This window comes from Aythya fuligula, chromosome 1 (assembly GCF_009819795.1).
Source record: "Aythya fuligula isolate bAytFul2 chromosome 1, bAytFul2.pri, whole genome shotgun sequence".
In the NCBI taxonomy this organism is placed as follows: domain Eukaryota; kingdom Metazoa; phylum Chordata; class Aves; order Anseriformes; family Anatidae; genus Aythya; species Aythya fuligula.
The window spans coordinates 110,513,133-110,524,713 of record NC_045559.1 but is presented as its reverse complement, the minus strand read 5'-3'; the positions used below and the strand labels follow the sequence as shown (position 1 = coordinate 110,524,713).

General features: G+C 33.6%; 1 protein-coding gene across 2 annotated transcripts in view; it reads left to right on the top strand.

The window, feature by feature from the left end:
* The window catches only part of LOC116502225 (multidrug resistance-associated protein 1-like), a 34,940-nt gene that overhangs the window by 21,886 nt on the left and 1,473 nt on the right, over window positions 1-11,581 (top strand). For both annotated transcript variants that reach the window (XM_032208023.1, XM_032208022.1), the window contains exons 17-26: window positions 186-246; window positions 1,574-1,793; window positions 2,264-2,418; window positions 3,527-3,682; window positions 4,635-4,834; window positions 5,656-5,782; window positions 7,215-7,316; window positions 8,513-8,656; window positions 9,756-9,914; window positions 10,933-11,099. In XM_032208023.1, the coding sequence (XP_032063914.1) occupies window positions 186-246; window positions 1,574-1,793; window positions 2,264-2,418; window positions 3,527-3,682; window positions 4,635-4,834; window positions 5,656-5,782; window positions 7,215-7,316; window positions 8,513-8,656; window positions 9,756-9,914; window positions 10,933-11,099 (1,491 nt within the window). The remainder of the gene's footprint in view (window positions 1-185; window positions 247-1,573; window positions 1,794-2,263; window positions 2,419-3,526; window positions 3,683-4,634; window positions 4,835-5,655; window positions 5,783-7,214; window positions 7,317-8,512; window positions 8,657-9,755; window positions 9,915-10,932; window positions 11,100-11,581) is intronic.

The following is an 11,581-nucleotide window of genomic DNA, read 5'->3' as shown; positions in this document are numbered from 1 at the left end:
ACACCTGGTACTGTCTTCTGACCATAAAATTATTCTAACAGAAAAATAGAACATCAGAGGGCAGTTCCATATCTCCATAAGAAAAAAAAAATACAAGATTTCATAGTATATATTTCTGCTTAGACATAAATGGATGTACTCTTTGTATGATTCACAAGACTTGACATTGTTCTTCTTGTTTGCAGTTCTTCTTTTGATCAGTGGAAAATTCTCACAAACAATAAAGAAAAGGTTGCTACTGGTGGTGTAAGTATCAGTAATAGAAAAAACTTTAGTTTTTTTTTGTTTGAGAGGTTTTTTTTTTTATGCATAAAAATATGTATTGTTTTTCAGTTCCACTTTTCTGTTTCTTGTTAAGCTTGCCTGACCTCTTTTTTTAAAATAAGATACAAATTTGCTAATTTAAAAATGTATCTTACATTTTTTACCAGATTTTAAGTGTTTAGCTTGATATTTCCTATTTTTATTATCTGCTATAGGCTGCATTTTAATTTTACGTCTTGGTTCAGTCTGATTTATGTATTTCAGAAAGAAGAATATTGAAAAAGCTTATATCCCCATTAGGAAAATAATCTGTCTCAACTTTAGGAAGTTTAAATATTTGTGTGCTGGAGCAGCAACTAGAAATTTTGCATGGTAATACTGCTGCAGTATTGTTTTATTTTAGAACTGCACTTTCTGCATTCCCCATTAAAAAAATTTTCCAGTTGCTAGGGAGAGGCAAAAGAACAAGTGAAATAGAATGTGGGGAAGATCAAAAGTTCCAGGGAACCAAGAGGTAAGTTAAAATAAGAATGAGAATGTGGAGGAAGACTGAGTTTCCAGGAAGAGTTAGAGATAAGCACCTGGGGAAACAAACAAACAGAACAAGAACAAAAAGGAGTTTGCAGAAGGAAGACAGAAGAGTTTGTGCTAAACAGAGCTCATTTCCCTCTGGACCTTGTAAGAAAATCGAAGAATTTACTATTTTTCTGCTGTTATCAGTTCAACCTTTAAAGTGGCCTAACTGAATTTCTCCCCATTAATCCTCATCTATACTAAGGATGGGAACTTTATCCTGCTGTCACTAATTCACAGAGTAATTTAAGAGTAATTCCTTTGGCTACGATAGCCCATGGTGTCAATTCTAAAGTTTCTAGCTCCAACAATGGAGTAATATTTGCTTTAAACAAGCTGCACAGGTATTGCATACTCAGTTTTTTGTTTGTTTGTTTATTTCCTGTTTTCGTTGTTGTTAGTGGTGGTTGTGATTTTTAATTTGTTTATTTGTTTGATAGTATCTGCATATCAAAGATTTTCTTGTGACACTGGTAAGTGTCACAACAAGGTTGCCTAGGATATGTATGATTAAAAATCAGAATGCAAAATCAGACAAAACCTTTTTACAGTATGCTTTTACATACCTTAGTTATCAGATTTAATTAAGAACTTTTGTAGACTTAATCTGAATTTAATGTATTCAGTTCCCATTGTATAATGTGTATTTGCCTTCAACAATGGTTTTGATTTTAAGAGTAACTCCTTGTATTCTTCTTACCATTAATTCCTTTTTTTTTTTATTATTATTATTTAGATGAAGCTGTCAGTTGTTTTAAAATATCTCCAAGCCTTCAGCTGGCGATGGATGTGGCTGACCATAGCTGCTTATGTAGGACAAAATGCACTAGCCATCGGACAAAATCTGTGGCTTAGCACCTGGACTGCAGAGACAGCAAAAGCTAGTGATTTCACAGAATGGAAACAGTCACAAAACTACAAACTTGGTATTTATGGGCTTTTGGGATTCTTACAAGGTAAGCACGAACATTTATGACTATTTTCCCACCATTTCCTGACAATGATCTACTTACATGTTTATTACTAAAGAAATAATGCTGGTTGTTTCATAAACAGAATTATGTGCAACAGTCTAATTGTTTAACCTGGGAGAGGAATAGTAGAAGAGAGATACAGCAATGTAGAAGAAAATGCTATTTAATTTTATGATACTTGTGTGAGCTCAGTAGCATCCAGGTGTAACCTAGTGAAGTTATGCTAGCATCTCAGTGAGAGAGGCATGCTTGTTTGAGACATAATTGCAGGAAGGACATACATTTTACCACTTTGTAAGAAGTATCAACAAAATGCAAATACATCAAATTGTAAAAAATTAAGATATGAAGTGTGGATTGGTCACCATGGTAGAAAACAGGGATGGAAATAATCTCCATTTCCTCTTCCTCACATACCATTCATACTGTCTTTTAATTTATCCATTTCCAAGGTCTTCTTGTTTGCTGTGGTGCTTATGTGCTCACCAGGGGCTCCCTTTGTGCTTCTCAGGAGTTACATCACCAGCTGTTAGACAGCGTAATGCACCTTCCTCTTCAGCATTTTGAAACTAATCCTGTAGGTCAGATCATCAATAGATTCACAAAGGTAAAGGGAAAACTGATGTATTTTCTGTTTTAAGAAGATGAAGCTTGAGTGACTACACATATAATCCCAGTTAGTGTTGTTGAAAAATGAAAGATATCAAAATAAATGAATACATTGCCTAGCAGTTGAAAGCTGCTTCAGTGCATAAGAATGGTGGAACTGTCTCTGGCTATATTCTTAAAAAAAAATAGAAAAACTTATTATTAGCAAAAGTTACATGGACCTTATCCACAATCATTAGGAGGCCATTCATCAAACACTATTCTTGCAGAGTAACAAGTTTTTCAGACCTAAACATGATCTGTTGTTTTTTTTACTTATTATTATTTATAATATAAGCTGTTTGATATTTTGTTGCAAATCAGAATCAAATGATATTGCCAAAAACAATTAATAAATCAAATTCACATTCTCTGGGGTATATAGACTTACAGTAAATGTGTTTTCCATTTTTGTAGAGCTTTGACTTGAGCTGAAACCTCTAATACACAAACAGATGTTATTTACTATGACTTTAATACTTCTGAGTCTTGTCATAACTAGATTGTTGCAACACGTTGCAGATTACTTCAAGTACAGTAGCTGTAAAAGGCTGTATTTTTTAGATGAGACTAAGGCTGGTTGTGTAATACACTAAAATATCAATTGATGTAGATGTCAGTCAAGCCCCTAGTCTTTTGTAGCATTTTGTTATAAACTGGATTTGAAAAAGCTTTAATGTATACAGTAAGAGATTAATGATATTTCAGTACACATCAGAACTATTAACAGGAGTACATAGAAGAGTTAGGATTTGAACTCATGGCCTGATTTCCAGTCTGAAATGCTTTACATAAGCTAAATAGAAGCAAGTAGCAAAATAGCAAGAGCGGTCACTTCTTGACTTCATGCACCCTGTGTCTGTTCTCTGACACGAGTACTCTATCTACTTCACTTTTAGGCAAAAAATAATGATGTATGAATAAATTTCATTAGGATGTAATCGGGTGGGGGGAAATCCTACCAACTTTTATTGAGGATGTTTTAGTTTGATTCTGGTTTTAAAGGATGGTTTCTTGAAGTCTGCAGTGTACTCATAAAATCTTGATTCTTCTATGCATTGTTCCAGGATTTATTTATAGTAGACGTACGTTTCCATTACTACTTACGAACTTGGCTGAACTGTACGCTGGATGTTATTGGAACCATTCTAGTTATCACATTCGCCTCACCACTATTCATAGTGGCAGTTATTCCCCTGGGATACTTATATTTTACTATCCAAGTAAGTTCATTAAGTTTCATAAGGATTTCTAAATGTCTGTGCATAAAATGTTAAAAGCAATCAGGATACTGACTTAGATTATTACTTTAAGTGGAAAAAAAAAATCTATAGAATAAATCTGAACTTGCTTTCAGAAAAAAAAAAATCTTTGTGCTTCTTAGAAGGAAATGAGTACACTTCTTGAATATATCCTGTAATACTTGTGAGCTTTTAAAAATTTATATTTTTCTTATGTTTTGCCTTTCTTAGCAAGATACAGTATTGATGTAGCTCCCAGTAAGAAATTGATGAAATTACCTGAAAAAATGAGCGTATGTTAAAGAGAAAGCTGAAAGCTGAAGAATAACCCTGGACAGTATACGTAAAAATAGAATGATACATAAACTACATGTGAGATTTTTTGGCAGAAGTGTCACTTATGCTACTAAGAAGCCAAAAGATAAAGCTTCAGAAAGACTAATGTTTATATTCCTGCTTCTTGATGTTTAAAGTACAGTATGTAATTAAGACCTTAAAGATTTTTAAAATAACAATATAGATGAATGAAAAGAGTGCCTGGATTCAGTCTCTGCTAAGAAATTTAAATACAGACATTATTACATTAAAGAAATAATATAAAATAGAAATTTTAGTTGGTTGCTACATACCTCTTGTAGTATAGCACATTTCCTATAGAATTTGGAAATAATGTTCTTTTACGTCTGTCTGCCCAGTAATATAGATTGCAGTTATGTTGTCATTACAGTGTTGGTGTGTCTGAAGACACAGCTTGTTTTCCTATGTAGAGATTTTCAACTTCTTCATATTCAGAATTTACAGGAACTATTTAACAGATTTAAAAGAACTGGAACTAAATATGGCAAATAATTCAAATACTGTAAGATAATGCAAAATTATGTAAAAGAAACGGTAGCAACTTAAGATCTTTTTTTTTCCTGTACTATTTTGTTAGCGATATTACATAGCAAGTTCACGACAAATTCGACGTTTAGCAGGAGCGTCACATTCTCCAGTCATCTCCCACTTCAGTGCGACTGTCCTAGGAAGATCAACAATTAGAGCATTTGGCCACCAGGAGAGATTCATTAGAAAAAACTATGATGTTGTGTATGAGAATTTAGTTTACTTCTACAACAATGTCATCTCAAACAGGTACTTTACAGCGGTTATGCATCTCTGACTGAGACCTTTGCATGCAGAATTCCACAGCTATGTGGTACCTTTAGTCAGAGTAAACTCACTTGAAAAAAAACAAAGGATAAGAGCAATTTATCCAGCACTCTTTGTAACGAATGCAGAGATTTTGTTCAAGCGCTGGGATGATTTCTTCTTTATGTCCCAGAAACTAGCAGGTTTATAAAAAAAAAAAAAAAAAAGTATGTTTTGTCTAGGATGAGAATGTTTCCAAAACCACCACCACAACAAAAAGTTTACTGATAGGTCATGGGCATGGACTGTACTAACTACATTGCAACTGTAACAGTTGCTATGTACAACAAGCCTACAAGCTTCTTACAAGAATATGAACAAATCTAATTTATATTTCAGTAGTTCACGTGGTAGAAAGCTGGTCTATACCTAGAGCGCAAGGTGATTCTGAGAGTGGAATCCTTGTTTTTAAGGAAATAAGTGCAGTTCACCTCCCTCTTTTGTGATTCAGTTCCAGGTAGAGATCAGCAAGGAGATTCACTTTTCTAATTTTCACTCATATACCTGAATCTATTCCAGATAAGAAGAGTAGGAAAGTCATGTAAGTAGTGAAGAGAACACTAGCCATTAGTGGAGAGACTGCATCTTTTCTTAGCTATGTTACTCAATGTAGACATCATATTCCCTTCCCAGTCCATCTGTAAAATGGGAATGGTGGTACTTACCTGTTCTCCAAAGCAGGTTGAGAGACTGAGTATGTTCACTACACTGCTAAAAGAAATCTATAGGTAATTCACTTTTTTCCTTTGCCTTGATTACTGCAGGTGGCTGTCTGTCAGGCTTGAATTTCTAGGCAATTTAATGGTGTTCTTTGCTGCACTGTTTGTAGTACTGGCTGGAAATACAGTGAGTTCTTCTACAGTGGGTTTATCAATATCATATGCTCTAAATGTAAGTGTTTTGTTTTGTTTTGTTTTGTTTTTTCCTGCTGTCACATTGCATATGAAAAGGAAATAACACTTACAATGAAGTTGAGTAGATGAATGTATACAGTGGCAACAGGAAAACTAAAGCCATGAGCAGAACAGAGCTTTCCTTTACTTCCTATTAATTCTGGGAAGCTTCACATTAATTATTTTTCCATTTCTGAATTTAGATTAAATCATATTTATTAAAGAATATTTTAAAATCAAATCAACTATATATGGCTTACTTTTAAGTGTTGTTAAACCACCAAGAATAAGAAGTCTAGTGATTTTCAAATATATTTCATATTTAATTTCTTGTTTTTGCTCACTTACTGAATATTGTGTGGGAATGCTTACTTCACAGCTTGTTAAAATCATTTACTTTTTGCACTGTGCTTGTGAAAATAACATGTGAGAGCTACATTAGGAATTTGTCCTGTAGTAAGGTAAACTGATAAGTTGCTAGTTAAAATAAACCTTAAGAATTATATATATTCAAACTAAGCATCTTTAATCTTATGATGCTTGGGACCCTACTGGAGTCCAGATTCTCACTGTTTTAAGTGCTTCAGACACACAGCTGACAGATATTAAATGAGAGAGAGGAAGGGAGAGAGAATAAATTACCCATCATCCACATCATGCCCAATTCACAAGAGTTCCGTTGTCTGTTGTTCTGTCTCTATCATCACTGAGTATATGATGACATAAAGAAGATTATTCAGTGACAGGTACTGCAGTGTTTCACTTTCATCTGATGCCAAATTGACATCATTCTCTATTTAGTTATGTAAGGCATCTCAAAACAGTTAAATCTAAAATAAATAAATAAATAAATACATCTTTTGGCTTACTTTTTTTTCCTATAGAATTGGGAGTATCTGGTGACAGAATTGTTACCTACTCTATTATATAGAATTGGTACCAATTTGGTCTGCAGAAGCATTCCCCATGTTTGAAGACAACAAATTTGGCGTGCACAATAGACCAGATATGTATCTCCACTATAGATTCTTCGCTCCATGTTGCTGGCTTACTTATCTAGGAAATTGTGCGATAATGTACCCACAATATGAGCCATATGTATTTTTCTTTCAACATATTATGCAGTTACTGTGCGCTTTCTGTTGATCTTGAAATGGTTTCAGATCTCTGGAGCTGTTATGTTAGTGAAAATTACCGTAGCCATTGGGCAGTCTGACAGCAGACAGGAAGTACTCATAGGAACGTTCAGATCAGTGATTTTCGAAGTGATAATTCCTTTGGCATGCCACTATTTTCTGTATACTTCCTGGCTTCTGTGGTTGGGCATCCAGCCTAGGAAATTATTCAATTGGGATTAAATTTTGAAATCACTACATTGTATTATAGTATAGTTATTTTTTTACATTCTACAATGCAATTTTGTTCCCCAGATAATTCAGAGTCTCAATTTTTGGGTGCGTAAAGCATGTGAAATCGAGACCAATGCAGTTTCAATTGAAAGAGTTTGTGAATATGCAAACATGGACAAAGAGGTGAGCACTCTCATTGGAATGGTAAATAAATATTTAATTTGTGTGCATACAAAATACCTTACATTGAATTTAATATTGGTGAATGGTAATATCAGATTATAATTTGTCATTACATACTTTGTAGTTTTTTTTACATTAATACACATATTTTTATTACACTAATAATATAAAAACACATAATTAAAAAATATATATAATATATAATTATATATATATTTATATATAACATATATATAATATATTATATATATAATATATATATATTTATATATAACATATATAATATATTATATATAATATATATAATATTAATATATATAATATATATAATATATATAATATATATATATTATATATATATTATATATATTAATATTATATATAATATATATAATATATATATTATATATATAATATATATAAATATATGTAATAAAAATGTGTATTAATAAATACACATTATACATTATAGTCATAGCAGCTTTATTATTTTTATTTTGACCAATAAATTTCTTAGCATCCTTCTTAGTAGTAGATTTTATAGTAAGACTAATGGAACTGCATCTCAAGTCAATGTTTTATGCTATGTACAACCACAACGAGCATTTTAAGAGGGACAGACAAGGAAGAGACATTCCAGATCTCTCACTGTTATTCACCTCATGACTGGAGAGGCTTTTGTTTTTCAAAGCAATTGGCCTTGATTATTGTACTTTTCTGAAAGTGGCACCCATATTGGAGAAATAAGAGCCTTGGTCTGTCTTAGAAATAAGTCTGTCTTCTAGGTCTTCATTTTCTTTTACCCTTCCCTGTTTCTGCATCTTCACCTTTGTTCACGCCTCTGTTCTCTCTTACTCCTTAAAAGAAAATGTTTTTCATTAAATATATGTTTGAAATATCTGGGAAATTAGGCATCAGATTGAATTCCTGTCAAATGATGGAACAGATCATAGACTATTAGCAACTATGCAGTTAAACTTTAAAATGAGTGCGTATGATAAAAAAAAAAAAAAAAAAAGTTGGAATGTTGTTGCTGCCCAGCATCTGTTAAAGAAATTTTTCCTTCCCTTATATCACATTGGAACTATCATAAAGCTATTGGGATTTCTAGAGATGTATATAATTTTTCTACTGTTTTCATTGACTTGTGACACATTTACTGTCATAAACTGAAATTACAGTGGTTTTAATTCCAGGAACCATGGATAACATCAAAAAGGCCACCAGTAGGGTGGCCTGATAGAGGAATAATACAGTTTGTTAACTACAAAGCTCAGTACAGGAAGGATCTTGATTTAGCCCTGGATGACATCTCTTTTCAGACACAGAGTAAAGAGAAGGTATTGTATACAACAAGAAAAAAATCCAAAGTACAAATGTCTGTTTCTGAACTTCCTACTTCAAAAATATTTCATATGAAGAGACTCCAATACTACATATAGCAAGATTATGTTGAACAGGGGAAATGTTAAGTAGACAAGACACTAAAGAAATAACGCATGAAAAAGGGAAAAGTACTCTTCTCCTACTCCTTATCTCTGTAGGAAACTGAAATGATGTTTTATTCCCTGTCCCTCCCTCCGTATTTTGGGAAAAAATGGTTTAAATCTGAGATAAATGTTTGTTTAACTTTTATTCGCTTGGAAAAAAAAAATGCATAGTGGAAAAATACTACAGTTAAAAACACTTCTAGAGCTTATGCTATTTTATTATATGCCGATATGTTGCTTGTTTTTAAGATGAGTCTGGAACAGTTCTAGATCTTTTTCCAAGCCTTAGTGGCTGCAGAGGTGGTGAAGACAGTGAAATCATCATGGGCAACTGATGCTATTCATGAGAGTGGCAGCCCAACAGTGCTACATAGTATTAGAGTAAGGCAGTTTAGTTGAGTTAGATAAAGGAAGATCGACTCATTTGGTTCCATGCTGTTTCAGTGCTTGTATGAAAAGATGCTTTCTTGAGTAGGTGATCCTGATGTGAACCTTCTGAGGAGAGCATTACTCTAAGAAAAATGAATAATCACATTCACAATTAGATTTTCCAATTGAATTTGGCAGTTTTAAGGAAGATCCAAATTTGAAATTAAAACTCTTGCCTACTGTGCTGAATATTTATGTAGAAAAATATGCTGCCAGATTGGTGCTAATCAGCTCTGGTTTGGGAATGAGGTAGTTTTGAGTCATTGGTCTGAGCTGAGAAATGCTAAACAGAAGGTGAGGGATAAGGAAACACTTCCCACTGAACCAGGCATAGGCTGGATTGTGAGTCAGGTGTTCTGGAAGTGAGTTTCAAACAGCTTTATCCACTTAGAATATTGCTTGTTGGTAAAAGAAACTGAAGTTTTGTACTGGAAGTTAAAACTGAATTTGCTAGTCACTTTTCGTATACAATGCACAGCATAGAAAGTTATAATCTTTATCAGAAATCTTTCCATTTCAGATTGGAATTGTTGGAAGAACAGGAGCTGGTAAATCAACTCTCACAAATTCCTTATTTAGAATTCTAGAGGGATCTGGAGGCAAAATAATTATAGATGGAATTGATATCTCAACTATTGGACTCCATGACCTACGCAGAAATCTTAACATTATTCCACAGGTGAGACATGTTTTAGAGATGACTGTGGCTTTTATTATTATTATTATTATTAATTACTATTTTTTTTTACTAACAAGATATTTCAGGTTGTATTTTGTTTGCTTGTTTGAAGAATATGCACAAGACCTCATACCATTGTAACAGTTCTTTTTGGCCACTTAGCTCTCAAAGGTATCACTGTTCTGCTTGCATGTAACTTGCTAGTGAATGTTGTTGGCCTTTTGCAATCTACCTATTGGGTTACAATGCATCGACTGCACTTAACTCTACATGTCTGCTGCCTCTAAAAACACCAGTTCTGTTTATAAATCTGTGCAGCTATTCGCATGTACTTATATATATATGTATATATATAGTACTTATCTTTGCCTTTTAAGAAAAAGGCTTTTGTGTGCACCCAGAAAAGTTTCAGACTTGATTAAGACTGTAGAGACAAGCATTCAGTAATTATGGAGTACTGGAGGTAACTCATACCCTCAGTTGTGCTTTCCTGGCATCTTCTAGTCTACATTTATGTTTCCAGACATCCCCTGACATATTCAGTGCACAGAAACTAGTGAATGTACATTCATGCAATAATTGCTTTTGTTCTCATTGCTAAATACTTGACCTTTTCTACAGGGAAACTAAGAAAATTTCACTTAAAACCATGGCTTTCACATTTTTCTTAATTGCGTTCATGAATGTAGTATCCAGTGCTTAACAAACCCGACAATGCTAATATTTTCATACGTTGTTTCAGTTGCCAGATGCTGAGCAGGTCCTTAGTTAGCCATTGAATGAGTAACACAGAGTATGCATATGAAATCTGTTGCTCTTTATATTAATATAGAGCTTAGCATGCTGAGACCCAACATGATTTTGTATTTCCATCCATCAACTTTAAAACATTACAATTTCCCTCACAAAGCTTCTTTTCCAAAGTTATTTGTGCCAGTTTCCAATGTTAATGTCAGGATGCAGCATGCTCTTTTAGTTTTTTGTTGGAACAGTGCACTCAAATTTTGCTATTATTTAGGACCCCGTCTTGTTTTCTGGGACACTGCAGTCAAACTTGGATCCACTTGGAAAACACTCTGATATTGAGCTGTGGGAGGCACTGGAACTGTGTCACTTAAAGGGTTTTGTTGAGTCACTCCCAAAGAAGCTCCTTCATGAGATTTCAGAAGGTGGTGAAAACCTCAGGTATATAAATAAGCAAGTGCTGTTGTAGTTATTTACTGATCTTGTAAAACTCTGTTTTCCTTATGGACAATTTACTACAGAAATTATCAGTTCAAAAATTACAATTTAGTAATTTAAGTGTAGAATTGTTCAAGTAGTAAGGGTTTTCTTGAGGCGACCAGCTGGTCGCCTCTGTATGAAGTCTTAGGGCCTGTGCTGAAGGGAAGCAGAGGAGGTAGACTTCAGCTCAATTATATGAATGGGTGCAAAGGGACAGGGGCTTCGTACACCACCAAGTCAGATTTAGATAGAAAAGGATCCATTCACCTAAAAAAAAAAAAAAAAAAAAAGGCAAAACTGCAGAGAGCTTGACCATTTGCTTTATTTGCTTAGGCAAAGAAACTATTTTTTTCTTTGTAGATCCCACCACAGGTATCTACAAGAAGTGATACTAGAAATAGAAGGACTCTGAGACAAATAGTGAAACTTCCAGCAGCAAAGGG